General features: G+C 41.9%; 1 protein-coding gene across 1 annotated transcript; it reads right to left on the reverse strand.

Annotated features, from left to right (window-relative positions):
* Positions 1-3,491: 3,491 nt before the first annotated feature.
* LOC130597197 (E3 ubiquitin-protein ligase Topors-like) lies at positions 3,492-4,119 on the reverse strand. Its single transcript, XM_057405514.1, has one exon. The coding sequence runs from the start codon at positions 4,050-4,052 to the stop codon at positions 3,492-3,494; it is 561 nt and encodes a 186-aa protein (XP_057261497.1). The 5' UTR covers positions 4,053-4,119.
* Between the last annotated feature and the right edge of the window lie 15,867 nt (positions 4,120-19,986).

A 19,986-nucleotide genomic window follows, 5' to 3' on the forward strand; every position in this document is an offset into this window, starting at 1 on the left:
ATAACCCAGCCTTCTAAAGTTGTAAAAATCTATCATCTCACATCACTTCATAAGCCTGGCTCAGAAGGCACAACTCTTATTTTCATATTCACCACAGAGAACTACATTTTGCAGTAAAATTAACAGAGATTATTTTACCTAATTCTGTAGTTGTCTTTTAGATATGTGTCTGTCTGCTTTTGGTATCTTTTAAAACAAAAGAAAATTACAGAAAAAATTGTAACTGTAGAATGAGAAAGACAACAAAAGAAAATTGCTAAAAAATTATAGCTGTAAGATGACAAAAAAAGTAACAAATAAACTCTGACTACGTTGTAACAAGAGTGGGAGGTTTGCTCCTGCTCCAACAGAATCCACTGTTGTTGGTGTCCCACACTGGCTACCAGTATCATTATCTTTACATTAAGGCTTTTTTTCTAAAATGCATATTAATAAAAACACTATATTCAAGATGTGCCACTAGCAGTATAAATCACTATTAAATGACTTGAGAAGTAATCTATATCAATATTTAACATACCAAGTGAGGGCTTTCCTTTCAAAACAAAGAGAATGTGTTAAGTTTTCTGTGGTTCAGGCACAGCAGACCTAGACAGAATCACATATTAATAGCTTGCCCAGGAACAGAAAAAGCATTACTTCCTGGAGCACAGAAGCATACTTTGAAAGTTAAACCAGGACTTAAGCTCTTTGTGTCACCCAGCTATGAAAGCTCAAGTTTAAAATTGCATTTTTTAGTTTGGGGCCATATATTTCTATTTACACTTCTGCAGCACAAACTGATGCTACGTTCTGTGATTGCAATGCAGCAAGACTCAGATTTGCTGCATGGCACTGCAGTTATTTCTGCACACATTCAGTAAGTTCATGGAAGCCTGCATGGGTTGGGCTGATCACATGTGGCAGTTAAAGAGCAATAAATGACACAATTTCTCAAAGTGCAGGATTCCCAGAATACCTGCATATCCACTATGGGAAAATGCCACCATCTTTTCTTCTAGTTATTCTTCCACAGCTGCTGGATACTGGAAATCCCCACAGAAGGACCATAACAGTTAGAGTCCACCCAAAGAGTATTTCTGCTTCAAGAAACATTCATGCTGGAAGGGCTGACTTTGCACCTTAATTATGCCTGATGTTCTTCTGCTTAAGTTAACAGGACAAAGGCAGGTAGGTCACATTCACTTTACCAGAAAAAAAAAAAACAACAAACCTCAAAAAAAGTTCTCTTCTTCAGTTACTGCACTGAGTACCATGCACTTGCACCCTGCTGTAAAGAAGCATTTTTCGTTTTTCTACCAAATGCTTGCCTTCTAATTCTTTTTCTTTAAAAAAGCCAGATCTCTGCTAACAGCAAAACAAGGTACAAGAAATCCCAAGTAGTTATACAAAGCTCTGTCTTTGTAATCACTTTTATACTGTTGGTTTTGAAACAAGTGTAGAAATAATTTAGGGTCTTCACATTAGTGAATCTCTTCCCTTAATTAGTATAGTTTTGATCTTGAGTTAAACAGATTGGCTTTAACTTTCCAAGCTTAAAAGACTTCTATAGGCAAGTATCTGTTTTAAGGTAACACACATGCTCTGGTCATATACCACTTTGAAACTGCAAGGCAGCTCTACTATCTGCAGTGCAGTAGTTATGAAGGCCATTAAAGATTATGAAGTAATGGTTTCGGAAAAAGGTGTTGTGGCTGTAACACTTAAGAGAATGCTAACAAAGTAGAAAACCCATGACTGGCACCACCCATGTGTAGACAACAGGATGTTAGCATATGGAAGCAAAAGCTTGGAGATGTTACAGAATCTTCACCCAACAAAGGTGTGAATGCTAAATTTTACTGCACAAAGGACCAAATAAGCAAGAGATATATGCTGGATGTTAGGACCAGGGTCTTATTTTTGTCAATCTGTAGCAGATGCGTAACTGCATGTTTAACTCATCTTTTCAATGTGCAATTAACCAGACTGTATATGAAACCAGTGGACTGCTTATGCGCAGACTCGTGGCACTGAAATGAATCCAGAGTGTCAGTTCCCACACTATGGCTTGACGTAGTCTGGTTCCCTGGATACCCCCCGCACTTGAGAGCTGTGGAACAGCTGTCCTCGATTCACCACTAGCTTCAGCTGAGGCTTCCAGTCTGCTTTGTAGACAAAAGAGAATAAACCAACAGACACAAGGTTAACCATAAGAGGAAAGACAGATGCTGTTCCTGTCAGCAGGGCCAGCTTCCTCAGAACTGCCACCAAGGGAGCTGCTGAAAAGGACCATGATGCTGGAGGTAGTTACACTTTCTTAGTCCCGTAGAGGGACTAAGACATCACTCCTCTCAGCCCATGGCTTCTATAGTTAAAGGAACAAAAAGACAGTAATGACAAACGGCAAGTTTCAAATCAGGTGGCAGAAAGTGTAGAGAATGTGCTGGCACATGAAAAAGCTGTTCTCCACGAAGCAGCAACCCCTAACCACAGCAAAAAATGGTAGCTGCAGTGTGCACTCACCTTACAACAATTTTCAACATGTATGTAATTCTGGAAGAGTACAATTATTGTTCTGCAAGTATTACTGAAATTTTCACAGTCCATTTTTGACAAATAATCTTTTTTTTTTTCTTTTTTAATTAAAAACTGCTTCATATAGAAGTTCTTCACTTTCTGTATTCAACTAGCACTCTGTATTTCCTGAGGTGTGCTCGTACCATGAATCCAGGCCAGATCTGGTACAGCAGAGTACACAATATACCATCCCCCCTGAATGATGCCTCCTTGACTAGCAAAGCCTCTTTGGTTGGCTCACCACTGTGGTAAGTCACCCAATAGCTTGTTCAATCCTTCTTTCCTGAAGTAGCCAGTATTTGATTACTTCTTACATATCAAATGTTTATACTCTGCTTGCATTGTCCTTGCACCCACCAAGAATAACTTCTATAACCAGTACATACAACATCTACAATAAGCAAGCTAGCAGCCATAGCAAGTATCATGTTTTCCTCTCATTTTTCCGGCAGCCTATAGTGACAACACTGAATTCTGGTTTTGCAAGTGTCTAATCCAGTGACTGCAGGAGTGTGAGAAGCACCCTCACTTTCTCCTACTTTATACAAAGTATGCATGTATGGGAGTACATCATACAAGTATGGCTTCACAAGAAGGACTGGCAAATTTTTTAAAACACTTTTTTCTCTGATCTCACTCCTGGAATGACCCTGGTGCCCCCAGTGAGTATTAGGGCAGTTTTATGCCAGCACACGAGTTTTCATAACTGAAGTTGAGAGGAAAGGTATTTCATTATCAGAAAAAAAAAAGGGCTGTGTGGAACTTCTATGGAGAACAGCAGAAGACAGGGCAACATTTCTGAGTCACATAATTGCAAGTTACCCATTAACTCGAATAAGATGGGTCTATAATTTTCATTATATATCCTGATTTACAGAACAGCGCCATTCCCTCCTGAATCCCGAACACTCAAAAGATCGGTGCTCTGATCTTCACTGCCTTTCCGCGAAGGTGAACAGCCGCGCCCTCAGAGCCTCCAGGTCGTAGCGCCCGGCGGGTGCCTCTGCCAGGCCTGCCGGGCGGTCCCCTGCATCCTGCCGGGCGGGGGCGCCGGAGCGCCAAGGGGCTGCGTCACCCGGCTGCCGTCGGAGCCTCCTCACAAAACCCCTTCTCACCCCGGGCCTGCGGGTGCCGAGCCTTGAGCGCAGGTGCCTGTACACCTGGGCCCTGGCCACGGACCTCGGCGGGCGGGCGGACGAGCTCACCACGTACTCCTGGTAGTCGTCGTCCGCCCGCACCGTGTGCAGGAGGCGGTCGAAAGGCCTCCTGCAGAGGGGGCACACCGCTCTCCTGGCGGCCCACTGCTGGATGCAGCCGAAGCAGAAGCTGTGCAGGCACCCGTCCACGTACGCTGCATCGCTGATGGTACTCATGCAGATGGCGCACGGGACGTCTGCCGCTGCTTCCTGCCCCCCTGCCCGCTCCAGCTGGCTGCTGCCAGCCGTCATGGCAGAGCTGCTCTGCTGCAGGCGCTCCTCAGGACTCATCACCATCTCCTGCAGGGAGAGAAGTTCAGGGCTTTCCTGGTGCTAGCAGTGGAAACGGAGACAAAGACCCGGAAAGCGGTGGGACAGGGGGTAAAGGGCCTCCCAAAGTGGGCTGAGAAGTGGCAGCAGAAGCAGCGCTGGGGACAGCCAGCCCCAAAGGCTGCCCTCCCTCCCTGCCTGGCCCCCCGGGGACCGCCAGCCCCAAGGGCTGCCCTCCCCCCCTGCCTGGCCCCCTCAGCTCCCCTCAGAGACGCTGCCCAGAGTCCCAGACCCGCACTCCTCTGATCACCCCCACCCCCCCACCCAACAACCCACACGACTGGAGCTGGCACTGGGTACCTGAAGAAGGTGGTCAGGAAATGCAGTGGAACTGGCCAGGAGTCCTCAGTACTGCCCACTGCCACAGACAGCTGCGTGTGGGACACAGAGCCCCCCAGCCACACAAAGCTCTGCACAAAAGCGGCACTCCAAGAGCAGGTCGACGGTCCTGGTGGACCACCAGCACCCCAGGTCCTTCTCCGTATAGCTGCTGCCGTCACCAGTGTATACTGGCTCTTATTCCTCCCCAGGGGCAGGAATTTGCAATTGTCCTTGCAGAAGTTTTGATGTTCCTTCCACCTTATCACCTTCTCCAGCCTTTCAAGGTCCCTCCGCTTGGCAGCCCAACTTCTAGCATATCAGCCTCTCCTTACAGTTTTGTGTTGTTAGCAACTTTGCTAATGGGCATATTCTGAGGTATATTCTAGGGTATATTCTGCCTCTTCCTCTAATTCATTAATAAAGGCATCAAACAATATTGGACCCAGTATTGAGCCCTGGGTTAGTTACCATCTTCCAACTACATTTCATGTCATTGATTGCCATGCTGAATCCATCTGCCTGAGCTCTCAACAAAAGTCTCCTCTCTAACCCCTTCTAAAAACCCTATTTTAAGCTTCTGCAGTAAAATTAGTACCATATAATGGAAACTTTGCTTGTAATCACATCTCAGTAGGATGTTTGAGCTTCATTATGACATTCTGGTGAGGCAGATCCTCAAAATTTTGTGGAGGTCTAGTGCCCACACAGTTACTGCTTAGCAACCAAGAGCTTCTTCAGGAGAAAGCTAATCTTTTGCAGCCTGGGAATTGGTTGCTGTGACTTACACTGAAGAAGGAGGAGAGCTGAAACTATAAAGTGAGTGGCTTTCAGCACATTCATCTCCAAGAAGATACCATTGGCTTTATTCCTCACATAATGATCTGTGTCACTACCTGACCTAAGCACATCTCAAAGCCAGCCACTGCCTTGAAGATTTCCCCAATGTTCTGGGGCAATAAGGAAAGCTCACTTCTTTCCTCAATAAGATTATTGCTTATAGTTCTGCCCTGTGTCAGAATCCAAGCTGTTCTGAAAGTGTTCTGTTTTATACACTTCAATTTACTCATTTTCTCAGCCCAGGCAGCATTAGCCCAGCCTTGAGAAACACTGGCCATGCACATAGTGAGGAGCCAGGGCCAGCTGAGTCTCACTACTTGCTTGATGTAGTGGGGGTCTCTCACCTGACCTATAAAATTACCACAGGATACCTGCTCCATAAGGTGCAGTGTCTACTGATCTTCTAGTGCTCTTTCCCTGCCATGAAAACAAGACACTGTACATGAAGAGGAGACAGAAGTTTAAAATGTGCTTCTCAGCTGTGGTTCAGATGTTCTTTATGTTAAAAACTGACTCTGAGTCTCTGATAACATTCTAGCTAACTCATGCCACACTTCTAATTTTTTTCTGTTGTTTTTATTGTCCTTTAATAGGTCCATTCTGATGTGTGATTTATTTTGCTCTAACATTTCTTAGGGTCCTTTCTGTAAATATTAAGAAGTTGCCTTGGAATTCCTTCTATAAATATTAAGGCAGTCTTAACCAGCATCTTATATGGTCTCTGTGGCAACATTTTGGAGCTATTTTTAGGCCCACAGTCTTGAAGGCTGGTGTGCAGAATTCATCATCTCTTTGCTCCAGGAGATTTTCTTGCCCAATAGGATTTTAAATTCTGTAACCTCTCTGACAAGCAATCTGGTACTTGGTATTCCTTATGGCTCCAGATTTTAACTTGTGCCAAATGTAAATGTTCCTTGCTATGAGATAAGCACTGACCTTTCTCACAAGTGGCATGCAAAAACATCTATTTCCTTCTAGTCTGCAGATTTTACATTGTTGTGTCTCTGCTCAATCCTTGCCTAAATTCAATTTTTATTCAACTTTCTCAGAAGTTATATTTTCCCTACCTCTGAACAATGACTTTTCCTTCTTTAGATGCTCTCCAACCACTCTGCTTTTTTTTTTTTTTTTTTTTGTGGCTCTGGCTTTTTTTTGTTTGGCTGGGGGGGGTTTAATGCCATAATACAAGAATCTGTGCCTAATATAAGAAATAGAGTCCATCTAGTACAGAGTCAAAAAGAGTTTTTTTCCTTAAGTCTTTCTTACATTTATTTACCTCCACAAAATGTTTGCCTTTTGTCCAATAGAACAATGTTGTTTGGCTACAGAACCATTGCTGAAATACTGCTGCAAAACAAATCTTTCCCACCCTGTGCATGTGCAACTACATATGCTTACCTAAGTTCAGAGAATTTGTTCTTGTTCTTCAGAATTTTCACCCGCTTTCTTTTGTTAGGGTAGTTTTGGGCTCCACTTCTGTCTTCCAACAGCCTTTTGTCACTGCGACTCACCAGGCTCTTGTGTAGGTTTCTGTTCCAGCATCCAAACAGTTCAAGTTGCTCTGAAATAGCAGTGGACTCACAACAACTCTCCTGGCCTCCTTTTCCTACTTGTTACAGTAATCCTTCTTCCATCTGGGTCTTTTGGAGATGAGAAACACTTATTTTTCCAATAAGTTTGTAAATAATAGGGATTTTTCAAGAGTCTGTTTTGTTGATGTCTCTGGTCACCTATTGTCCATAAGGGGGCAATGTATTGCAAGAACAGAAGTCCTGAGATGCGTGGAAGTGTAGTCAGGAACCAAGATTAGGTGTGTCGTTACTTTTCCCACTGGAGTGTCTGTTTTCCTTCATCTGATAATGAGTTTGAAGGATCCCAGCCCTGTGGTGTTACTGTTTTAAAAGATGTTATTACGTCTGATGGGTGTTGAGAAATTAAATTTTGTTCAAATGTGGCCTTCAGTTAAAACAGTTGAGCTGTGTTTTTGTTTTGCTCTAAAGACTGAGCAAAGCATATTTGTAAGTAAACAGGGCAAAATTGTTTTCCTTTCCAGTATGCTCTACCAAGAACTAGTACAAAAATATTGCTCATCTGAAACTATATGATTTTGGAAAAAGAACTTTAGCAGAGATTACAGGAGGACTATTGTGTCAGCTCACTGACTGTTCATCTACTTTTATGCTCTCATAACAGTGCTCTGTATAGAACTAGCAAAGGGGAAGATAATTTTACACCTCATATTGGAGTTTGCCATTCTTGGACCAGCCTGATCCTTCACATAAAATAAAGAAGCCTTTTTGCCAAATGCCATCAGTACCCAACAGTTGGGATTAGACAGAAGATGATACTCCAGTGATACTCTATTTCCTTTACCTGTACTGTAGTTTTGGGAGTGTGTTATAGCAGTGCACTGCCAATAGCACTCTTTGGTTTGTGGCATCCAGGGCACCTGCCTGTGCTAGACACAGCCTTTTTTTTTTTTTTTGTATTTTTTATTATTTTTTTGTGGTGCAAAAAGGGTAGTGTGGTCCTGTGCATGTCACAGTGATGTGCACTTGCACGGTTAGTTTATATCATTTTCTGTCAGAAGACATAAGTGATCATTCTCTGTCCTGAAAAGCATGTAGTGATATGCAAGAAAAGACACTATGTGATAGCTCCAGAAGGAAAATCATGCAGAGAAGACCATGTCAGTCACACCCTCTTTTCTGCTGGATATTGACTGAAAGATCTAAGGAATTGTCAGTATCCAGATCCACATAGCTGAGAACAGTGCTTGTGAATGGAACATAAGAAATTGCTGCTGTTTAGCAAGTCTCTAAGAGGTTTTGGTTGGTTCCAGCTGCTGACATCTGAGAGTCCACTCTGAGCAGATTTTTGATGGTATGGTAATGTTTCTGAATGCATGCCAGAAACCGTAGCAAAAATACCTTCACTGTGTTAATGACTGAAGTCATTAGTGTCTACAGATGCCAGGTTCCCAATGCCATTTAAATACCAGACAGTCTCAGTCACTCCTGATCATCTCTTTGGGAAAAAAAAAATCATTCCTTTGCTGAAAGCACGATGAGGAGTGACCTCACAATTACTCTGCCATTTTGTGGGGTTGGTAATCTTGGTGTGGAACATAGCACATCTTCCCTAGGCTTGGGATGAGCTATCTGGCAGTCTACTCTTTTATGCCCCAATGCTGCAGGTGCATAAAAAGATACTTCAGTCTTCATGATGCTGTCCATTCCCCTATGCACAGCCTAAACCTTTCTTTTTTTCTGTCCCTTGTCCTTTATAGGCAGCAGCAGCTACCACCAATGGAGCTCTGGTCTATTTCTCCATTTGAGTTTTCTCTTGTGCCACTTTTTGTTAAATGTGTCACAAAATCCAGGCCAGGCTCTGTGCTGACAGAATTCCAGCCTTTTGGAAGAGATGATGGATTCATATTTGTGCTGCCCAGTCTGAGCCTTTAGCCCCAGTAGAACATTATGTAGGTAGTTAATGCTTCTTGGTTGGCTTCACATACAGCCACACACATCCCTGCCTCCCACCTGTGCCTGAGACACTGGGCCTCAGGAGACCACTGTGTGGGGTTTTGTAAACTGCCCCCACCACACTTGTACTTCTGCTATGGCTACAGCAAGCCAAAACAGAACAAGCACTAAAGTTCAAAAGTGTATCCTTAAACCTTTAAGTGTATACAGTCTCACTGACTGGCCACACAACCCCTCACTTGAACATGTTCTCTGACTTTTAATATCAAATATATGTTTAAAATTAGAACCAACAAGAAGACTAAGGAAATGGAAGAGGGAGATAAAATGATTTAAAGTTCTAAAACTGAAAAGATTTTTCTCTTATGAATTTGATATGCAGAACAGATGGTCCTCAAAAAAAAAAATAAAGTTCAGGCAGAAGAAAGCCTAGAAGGAGTCTGTATCCTGCTCCCACTGCATTGAGACCGTAAGCAGCTGAAAGGCTAATCAATTGATTCTTTTGTTGAGTGGAAATGCCAATCCCGTAGTGGTTCTGTCTGCAGAGAAAAGACAAAACTTCTGTGTTTTTTAATTCAGAGTTCCTTGTTTCCAGGTTGTTTTTCTTTCTCTGTAACCAGTGCGCAACAAAATCACATCATGTGACACTGAAACACACTGTCAGTTGGAAACCTTAGCCAGCTTTCTTAGGACATATTTTTATTAATAATCTGTTAATAGCTAGATGATTTGATGTTGTAATGAGATTGTTCCTCAAGTGAAGCAGTGAAGAACAAAAGGCAAATAGTAAGATCTCATATTTTCTTTACCCTAAAATATTTCTGTTTTCAGCCCTCCAGATATTTGCTACACAGGTCAGTGTGATTCTAAACAGCTGAATTGTTTTTCTTCAGAGATTGCTCTATAAAGCTCAGCTGTTGTTAACTAAAACATTAGGCTCTGAAATTTAAAAGCCATTAAAATGGGTTTGACCTTTAAGAAATTGGTCTGTTTTAAAAAACTAGTATTTATTTTCCCCCTCGCTCCCTTCCAACATTGCATAAGTGATAACTGAAGGACCAGTAATTCATTCAACTGTGCTAAATATTTCTTGAAGTGAGTCTATTACCTGCCTTTGTGGGGACAAGAAAATTTGTCAAAAACCTGAATTGTCTTATTTTTCTTCTGTATTCAGAGCTCTCTTAAGTGGCTTTCTAATCAACTGGGAATCATTTCAAAAGTGGAAGCCAAGCAAGTGGTTCTCCTGTGCTCCATTTTTATTTCAAGTAATTGGGTTATTAGCAATTTATTCTGTCTTGGTCCCTTGCCGTTCTTTTGTGGCAGGTCTATGATAGTGTATTAACAAGGAGGGCTGCTTCTAGAACTAATATTCAAAGCCTGTTTCAGACTGAACTGGTTAAAAACTTAATGTTTACCAGATGCCAGAAGGAGAATACTTTAAGGCATTTCCTCTTAAATAAGGGTTTGGCCCCTTCATCTTGCAAATCAAAGGATGCTTCCTCAAAGCAAATGCTTTCTGTTCCAGCTTTGGTATTCTGTTTTGTACTGTCCCTTCCATGTTTTTCATTTGGCAGTACTGTAATTACAGGTCGGCCATGGACACATGTTCAACTGAGGGAAAGGACAGATCATGAAGCACAAGAGTCCTGTTGAATTTTCAAGAAGCATTTTTCATGGGTGATTATCCTGTTCTCTAAGCTTAAAATTTCAGTGAACTTGCAAGGCTCTACTTTTTCTGTTTGCTTCTGAGCCACTATCACAGTGATTTCAAAAGGGAACAAAACAGAACAAGTTCGTTTCAATTGCATTACAAACAAGGGAATGACCTCACAGTTTTATCTAAAGGGGCATCTGTCAAATTCAGACCGCAGCCATTCCAGAAACAGCCATTCAGAAACTGCTCCATCTCCTCTGCAGAATAAGTCCCCTGATCTATAAAACCATGTTCTACCTATGTGTAACTTCACCTTTTCACTTTGTTGTTTCTTGGTGTTTACAGTACTTTGTATAAATTTCACCTCCTCTGCAGAATCAGTCCTCTAATCACCTATATCCCCTTCATGGCTTTGTAAGACCTGACTTTAACAGACCTACCTCCTGGTTTATCCCCTGGTCAAAGGTAGGCAGTATATTCCCATATGTTCACAAATCCTGTGTACTAGAAACAGCAGGCAGTACAATAATTTTAAACTATACAAGATAATTAGGAAGTATCCAATTAATAAGAGCATTTGCCCAGAGGCAAAGGTAGAGGAAACTGGCTTTGATGAAGAATAGGTTCTGTGTGATCTGTTCATGGTTTTCATCCTTTGGCTGCTCCAAGTACATGTCTGGAAAGGGTCTTTTCTTTCTGAAAAGGTGCTGGAGATGGAGTATGCAGGAACTGTACTTCAGAACATTGTCACAGAAGGTTCTTGTATACTATAGATGTTCCCACCCTCCATACATACTTGTATATTACTGATTTGTGATACCTCTGCATGAGGGAAGACCACTTTTTGTAATTGGAGTTGAATAAAAATAGCACTTCAATGTGAAAGATATTTTCTGGGGTTTAGAACATTTTGATTTCTGGAAACAGACCACCTGCTGCGTAGGACCCTTAAGTCTCCTAGCTAATAATCTTCTCTCCACTTGGACTAATTTTAGCTATTGCCACTTGAAACTTTTAATGGTTTCAGCCACCTACTGCCTTAACACAACTTTTCCAGCCACTCTCTAGCACTCTGCCTGTTCATATATCTGAGGATTATAAATAGTTTTATTTGGAAAATGGTCACTGGAGATGGAGGTGGAGAGACAGGAATCATCTGAGAGTAAATAGATTGTTAATTCCCTTCTGAGCACTGAGCTGCTGATTCATTCCCAATCAGTTCCCACACAGCCTGGGCTGAGTCAGCCCAGAGGGTGTTGAATAGTCAAGAGCAAAGACAATTCAGAGGATAATGGTTCTGCAAAGACCAAAACAGAAAAGTGATTCAGAAGGGGGAACTGAAAGAATTAAAACACATACTGGAGAGAGAAAAGAAAAAAAGAAAGACCACAAAAGAAAGGAAGGAAGGAAAGGAAGGAAAGGAAGGGAGGGAGGGAGGGAGGGAGGAAGGAAGGAAGGAAGGAAGGAAGGAGGGAGGGAGGGAAGGAAAGGAAGGAAGGAAGGAAGGAAGGAAGGAAGGAAGGAAGGAAGGAAGGAAGGAAGGAAGGAAGGAAGGAAGGAAGGAAGGAAGGAAGGAAGGAAGGAAGGAAGGAAGGAAGGAAGGAAGGAGGAGGGAGGGAGGGAGGGAGGGAGGGAGGGAGGGAGGGAAGGAAGGAAGGGAAGGAAGGAAGGAAGGAAGGAAAGGAAGGAAGGAAAGGAAGGAAAGGAAGGAAACAAAGGAAAGAAAGGAACACCTAAAACCAAAACAACAACCAAAAAAAAAACCTCCACCAAGAAAAAAAAAAGAAAAAATAAAATGGTAGTAAAAATAGACAAGCAACTTCTATGCTGCCACCTCTGTGAGAGAAACAAAGGTGTTGAGGGAACTTACAGAAGAAACAGGTGAATGAAAGCAAAAGAGTGGATGAAAGAGGAGGGAAGACATTAAAAACAGAACATAATAACAGTGTGAAATCATCTGGGGACAGCCAAAAAGGAGAAAGGATGTAGGCAGAAAATGGGCTCAGAGCAGGGACAGAGTTCCAGATGTGTCTCAACCTAGCCACTGACTTTCCATCCACGTAAGCGTGCACATAAAAGTTTGCATCTTTAAATGTTATACCATACATATCCATGGGTAGCAAGTAGCTGAAGTGGGAGCCTACAGTCAAGGACTTTCTATCCTTACAGATCAAAGAGCATGAGACAGGGAAAAAAAAAAAAAAGAAAGAAAAAAGAAAAAGTTTGTTTGAGAAATGAGCATTCTAGAGACATGTGAACAAATTGGGAAGAACATTAGTCCAGATTATACCCATGCTTCTCCCTTGGGATATGCTGTCAATTCAGTGAAGATGGTGAAGCTCCTCACCTGAAGACTCTCAATAAACCTGTGGGACATTTCTGCAACCTTTTGTTGCTCTGCTGCTTCAAAAAGTGCCCTAAGCCTCTTCAGTCCTCATACTACAGTGCTCTTAAATCTCAAGTTCAGTGCTGCAGCCTCTGGGCATACTTGGGCTCAGGACAGAGACTTGGACACAGTAATATAGAATCTGGTTTTCTTCTTCTTAAAGCTTCTTATTTTAAAAATAGTTTGTCTATATTTAAATATTTGTATATATTTAAGGAGGCCATTGGGTAGTTTTGTCAACACCAAACCAGGAGATTATTAGCAAGAGAATATATTGACTTGCAACTGGCAGATTTAATGCACAGTAATGGTTAAGATTTAGACACAAATTAGCAGTGCTGATCCCAAGGCTTGAGGACAAGCACTTAAAGGCATGTCCATGGATGCATTGCCACCACTGTCTGTACAGAACTACATGGCCCACTTGACCGAGATGCCTAAGTTAGAAGTGAGTTTGCCCAGAGATGTGTATGAGGTAAGTGGAGAGAGGTGGCAGCTGAGAAGATGATTTTGCTTTCAGTTGGACCCATTTGTCCTCTGCACATTGCTCCAGTCCCTTTACTGAGTCAAAGAGCACTTGTATTCCCAGCCTTATCACCTCAGGCAGCTCATTAAAGATAGGAGGGTATGAGTCCAAGTCTGTATCCTTAATTTAGGTACTAAAATAGGTGTTCAAGAGAGGCTGTGCAAGTTCCTCTCAGAGTATATTGATTACTTACATGAAAATAAGTTACAAGTAACTGTGATGTGAATGTTTGTGTAAAAATTAATCCCACCTCATTTCTCTAGGGAGCTGAGATAGACTCAGCATTGCATCTTAGCCTGCTGTGTACTGCCCTAACTCTCAAACACTTTCCAAAACTGATGAAAAATAAAATTAACAGTTCTGGTATATTGTTCATAATGTCACTTTTTCTGCCAAAGGCATAGACTGGTATGATTGTGGTTCATGGTCTGGTGAGCTCTTGAGGCTTGTTTAGAGGAGGTTGTTTTCCTCTAGTTTTGCTGTGCATCCACATCAGAGACAGCAAACTCTAAAAGCACGCTTCACACTTTTAGTAAATACTACTGAGCTTTGAGATGCTCCCTAGTTCATTGCATGGTGTAAGAGTCTCAGACCAGCTTCTGAGAAAGCCACATCTCATAAAATGTTGCAGGACCCCAAAATGGCAACGCCTATCAGCCCTTGCAATGCTTCTTACCAGCTGTAGATTTAAAAAACATCCTACTGATTTTTTATTTTATTGTCAAAGAAGAAATTGATTTGAGCCTATAGAAGAAAAACAATTGTCTGGGAAAAAAACAAGCAAGCAAACAAACAAAACCCGTATCTACAAGGTGCCTTTGATAACTTTGGTCTGCTAATGAGAAAGGAAAGTGTCAAGTTTTTCTATGCCACCAGTACAGGCAGTGGACGCTGAACCTGCCCTCGCATACGCCTGTGTTTCTGCAGCATGCTGCTCAATGCAGGGAGCTAGTGGCAAGAAGAAAGAACCATGGATCTGGTGAAGAGATCCTTGTGATTACAGCTGAAGTACTTATATTATGGGACAGTCAAAAAACAAATGTGCCTTTGACAAGAACTTTTTGTTTTGATTGTCCTGCAAAACCAGAGGGTGCTGATGACAGTGGAATAAAAGCCATACTGATGTGGCTGAGATGAAATGCTTCCACTGAAACACTGCTATTGTCAGTGGCATTTCTGGAGGGCAAACACTGGTGCAAAATGATGAAGTTGCACTGTTTGTGAGACAGAGTGACCATCAGCATTTCCACCATTACTACCTGGTGCAGGCTCTCAAGAACTGTGTAAAGAGCTTCACCCATCCAACATCACCTCTTGCCACTTTGAGGCATTTTTAGGGTGGAAGATGCCATAGATTCACCTTGGTAGCATGAAGCTAAATCTCCTATGGATTACTAATAGATGGTCTGCTAACCCAACGGATGGAGCCAGTGAGTGTGTTAACTGTATTCCTTTCATTTCATCAGGATTGGGAGACATGGTGCAGAAATGTCAGAAGCATGGGGAAGAGGCCAGACTCAGAGGGTCTGAGGAGCACAGGCATCTGAGTGCTTCAACCTCTTGGTTTGCATGGGGACCAGGATCATGCTTCAGTGCCTTCAGGGGCTCCACAACCCAATGAGGATGTAACATGATGATGAACTCTGTGGTCCTCTATATCGTGTTTTGCTTGTTAAGTGTAAAAAACACTGTCCACAGATTTAAGGGGCAAAGAATTTTTCTTCCCCTCCTCCCTCCTCTTGAGTTATTCAATAAGGATTGCCTTCAGCAGTAACACAGAGGAAATCACTTTTGATCTTAGTCATCCCATTTTTACCTCTTGGTAAGAACATTAGTTAGGTCACGAATTCTCCAGAGGATGCAGTAATAGAGTCAAAATCACCCACCCCAAAATGTCAGGAAATAGAGCCGACATGCACATGAGAAAGAAAAAGTACTGGATAAGAGTTGTGCCCTCTTCTTTTTTTTTCTTTTTCTATCTCTAATAGGAACTACCTTTAACTGACATAAGAAAAGGATGCTTAAAATTAGTTATTTGGTTCAAAATGCATTATTCTTCTCACATGAGGATTTCTGTCAAGTTGAAGGCTTTTAAAACAGTGAATTTACTGTACTTCATTAATCTGGTACCACTTAGTAGGCCACTGATTGGTACAATATGGGACAGCCCCAAGAAATAGCAGTGCTATAAAGGCAGGCAATAAAACTCTCTGATACATCAAATGTTACCTATCTTTACATGTTAGCTATTGCATTTAGGATAAAACTTGCCAGAATTAATCACTTCAGAGAAGTGAAACCTGTTAGCTCTTCTTTTCTGGAGAGAAAAGTGAGGTGATACTGCTGCCTGCATCCCCACTTCCAGGGTACGGATGTAGGCAGGCTGCTAGTGTAGCACTACAGAAACTCTATAGGCAATCATGCTGCCTGTATCAGGACTGACCAGACTGCAGACCCTGCCATCAGTACTGGGTGGTGGTGAATTCTGCTGGGTCAGTTTGAAATCACCTGGCTTAGCCTGGCGTTGAACAGAGTCATGACTGGTCCACAGGCACCACTCAGCTCTGCTTGTCTTCTCCATGGGCTGGAGGGCTGAAATCTCCGTGAGAAGTATATACTGCTCATCTCCATACAGAGCTCTTTGCAGAGTAACTTCTTCATGTCCTACCATTCTACAGGCTTAGGGCACTCTTTGCTCAGCTTAGTCTCACACATGGATGGCTCAAAGCCACAATGGCAGTGCAAGAGCCTCCAAGCAGATGTGGGGCCTGGGCATGCCCCTTCTTCTACCGTTGCATTGTGTACTTTGCACTGCTACCTAACAGTTTGCTCTGGGACCTGCAGCAATTCCTTTGCTGCTCTCCCCACAAAGCTATCCTGGATTGATTTGCCAAAAATGAACAACACAGTAATAGGGACAGGAACAGAAATGTAAATATCTGTACCTTTCGAAACGCTACATCAGTAGGAGACATGTCAGCCTGAATTTTATCTTGCTTCACAGTGCCTTTTGTTTGATAGCTCTTATGCTGAACATGACAGGCATTTTATAATTTACACGCTTGAACACATGCTTAACTTCAGAGAACTGTTCCCATAATTGGAGTTAAGTCTATGTTTAAGTGTGTTGCTCAATCAGTGACCGAAGGCTAACACTGAAACATTGATTCATTATATAATAAGAATTACTAACACCTTAACACACTAATAAACTGCTAATTGGTTTCTGCCTTTTTGCACTGATAGGATTTAAGACAAAAGCAGTATACTTGCAGAAACAATTTGGGATTCTTATTAAGCAGAAATGAGTGGAGTTGCCTTATTAGATTTGACTGGAAAAATGGTGTTTGTTTTTACTGATGGTGTAATTGATTGTGTCCATGTTCTGTGGAAAGATTTTTTATATCAGCTAGTGTCTTAATGCATTAGGAAAATTTAGAAATCAAGTTTTTTTCAACAGCTGAATGTTCCGTGGCATAGTTCTGATCTGTGTATATGCTTGACAGATGTGGACCTGGAATATTACTGCGGCTGTCTTTTGAAAAAAATATTAAGAAGAAATAACAGTAAGCAGGGTGTTTTTTTTTTAATACATTCTGCCCAGAAGGCAAAATGATTTTATTTACTTAAAGCATTAATTTTCTGTTCAAAATGGGACATTTCAAAAGTTGGGGAGTGCAGGTATCACAAATAAATTAAGAAGCTTGCACCTTAACATGAAGACAAGTGGAGATCCCAAAAAGACTGAGGGGAAAAAAAGCAATCCTCAGGGGAAAAAGAGTGAAGAGGCACTATCAAGTTAACAAAGTAGGGCATTAAGATTACCCCTTGTTCACCTGGAAGAAGTGACAAACTTGTCCACGAGTGTATGGCTTGGGATATATTTTCACTCTGTTCTGTGGGATGAAGGTTGTTATGCAAGGATTGTGTCTAAGAACCTAAGGTAATGCTTCCTATCCATCTAGAAAATAGAGGACTGGCTTCAAGGAATTCAAACCTACTATATGCAGGATGCTTGATCATTTGGAAACTCAACCAGAGAGATGCTTCTGCTACAGACTACTACATCAGTATGCTGGATACCTGAGTATCCAGGGTAACTGAAGTAGGCTCTTTAGTTACCCAGTGCCACATTGGAGTTAAGAAGTCAGCTAGGTTTTTGGGGTAATACTAGAAGAAATATTTTCTTCATATATGTGTATATATATATATTTATATATGTTATATAGATATAATAACCACTGGGTTAAAGTCTTAAATTCTGAGGATATTCACAGTTCAGAAGAGCAGAATAAACAGTAACAGAGACCTGAGCTAAACCTACAAGTGAGAACAGTAGGTGCTCTGGGGAGCAGATCCTGACTTGAGCACCACCATATTTGAAAAACCTCAGTACAGGTCCTCTGTCAGGATGCTTTCAGATCCTCTGTCAACACCCTTGAGCTGATACAATATACAACAGCCCCTTTACAAAAATGTCTCTTTCACAAAGCTGCTATTCTGGAGAAACAGTTAAGAAATAGAAGAAAAAAAAAAAAAAAGTAAATGCTCTCTATTGCACTTATTTATCTATTTTACTTTAGTATTACCCAGACTGGGCGCATTTTAACACCCTGCTTTCTTCACTTACTTGGGAAAAGTTTTTAACTGATATACCTCCCAAGGCCAGCTACATGATGTTGGTGTTATTTTTAGCAAAGAATAATGCTTAATGGGGCAATGCTAAATGAGAACACCAGGGCTTGTAGCTTTTACTTGTCTCCCAATCCTGATGGTGCTGCAGACTTCTAGAAGCTCCTTGTCTCTGCTCTTCAGATGCCAGCTCTTCAACTTGCCTCAACCTGAGACACGTAGAAAAGATTCTCTCCTGTGTATTCAGCACCAGCTATGACTGCTGGGCCACTAAACTGGAGATTTTATACCAGTTACAAAAAAATCAAGGGAGAAAGTCCTCATCCCGTGTCAGCCAGGGCCCACTTGTAGCTTCACTTTTATTAATGGTGTCATACACAAATCGGTGGAGCCAGAGGCTGCTCAGAAGCTATTCCTTTGAGAATATCTTGCTCTAGTTGCATAGCTTACGAGCACTGCCACCTTTCTGTGCTGCTTTTCTTTCCAGTGGGAGTGAGGATGTTTGGAGTAGGAAGCACTGTGAGCAATCTGCATGGGTTTGGAACATTTTCTCCTTGCAGAAATTTAACACTGAGTTCCAGCTCTCCCACCAAGACACCCTATAGCAGCCCAGATGAGATTCTAATCCTGCCACATCATCAGTCTAAACAGGGAGAAAACAGCCCTTATTGGATTGGGTAAGATTTCAATTAAAATAGATGGAATGCTAAAGCGGTACAAATGCTTAAGCAGTAAAGTGAGGACAGGATAAAAATGAATGGTTCTAGAAACCATCACTGAGAGAGAAAGAGTTCTTAAAGGAACCCAAGAGCATAATATGTCATATCTACCAGGGAGAAAAATAAGCAGTACAAAAGGAAAGCATACTATTATGATGATAAAAAGAACTATGTTAGAGTGATAGTCTGCAGACTCCAACATCAAAATTAGAGTAAATAATTTCCCAGAACTGTGAAAGAGCTGTTTCCTCTCCATGAATAATTTGTTTACCAAGTATTTTCTTGTGCTCTTCATTACTGAGCTGTTGCAGAAAACAGTTCTGATTTGTTTCTTGGAATCCAGTATTTGTCAGAGTAACACCTGAGGCTTCCTATGAGCCTGGAGGTCTGTACATTACTGAAGAAATCTGATGTTCTTAGTCTGGTTAATACGCCTGGGCTTGCAGAAAGTTACAAAGTGTTTCCTCTTTGTGTGTGTTCCTAAATGACTGACCTTCATAATACATGGTACAAGTCACTGTGAGGTAGAGATTCATGCAGTGTGGGGATGTAGCAGCCTCAAACAGCTGTCTCATTACAGTTCATGGGTTTGTAGTAGTCCAACTAAACAACTAGTTTTAGAGACCACTAAATATCCCCTGCCCAGTAGAGCAGTCTTTGAAGTCTAGACGTAAATAACCTGGGAAGGCTAAACTATACTTGGTATGACTGCATAATCATTTGCATGTGCATAGTAGAGCAATGTGTGGATAGTTCTTGCTTTTGGAAAGCAATTTCAATGTATCACTGCTTCTATATCACATACCATGCAATGAATAGCTGAACCAAGAATGCAAGGATGCAGGAGTGAATGTGCTTAAACTCCGTTAGCTCCCAGTGTGGTCACTCAAGAAGACGCGCTTCTTGGGTGAGGCTCTGCAGGCAGCAAACAAGGAGAAACTGCCTGATGAAGGGTGAGGAAGTGGGACAGTGTTATAGTAAGCATGCTTAGCCCAAAGCAGTAGTCTGATTAGCTTGTGAGTACTCTGTTTTAACTAACTGCTTGTATTGCTGTTGTAGTGGATTAGACTGCCCCTGCATCCTTGCTAAAACCTAGAAATGCTCCTCTTTTTGCCGCTGTGGTCTGACAAAGCTTTGCGAGCAACATGGCCTCTCCTTGTACCCAAGGAGTGGGGGGAGCTTCCCCACTTCTGTTTTCTACTGCTGCAAAAATGCATCCCCTTTGCAGACTCTAGTTATTATATTTTTCTTTCTTACTCTGATTTGTGTCAAGGAAGACACTCTTCTGATGCAAAACCCCCTTCTGTTTTGTGGTGTGCCCTTACTCTGTCACATCCACCT

The sequence above is a fragment of the Pezoporus wallicus genome, unplaced genomic scaffold, assembly GCF_028554395.1.
Source record: "Pezoporus wallicus isolate ANWC-B61680 ecotype Strahan unplaced genomic scaffold, APGP_CSIRO_Pwel_v1 scaffold_2696, whole genome shotgun sequence".
Taxonomy (NCBI): domain Eukaryota; kingdom Metazoa; phylum Chordata; class Aves; order Psittaciformes; family Psittacidae; genus Pezoporus; species Pezoporus wallicus.

Excerpts from the sequence above, each read along its gene's own strand:
- LOC130597197 (XM_057405514.1), bottom strand. The coding sequence starts at position 4,052 with ATGGTGATGAGTCCTGAGGAGCGCCTGCAGCAGAGCAGCTCTGCCATG.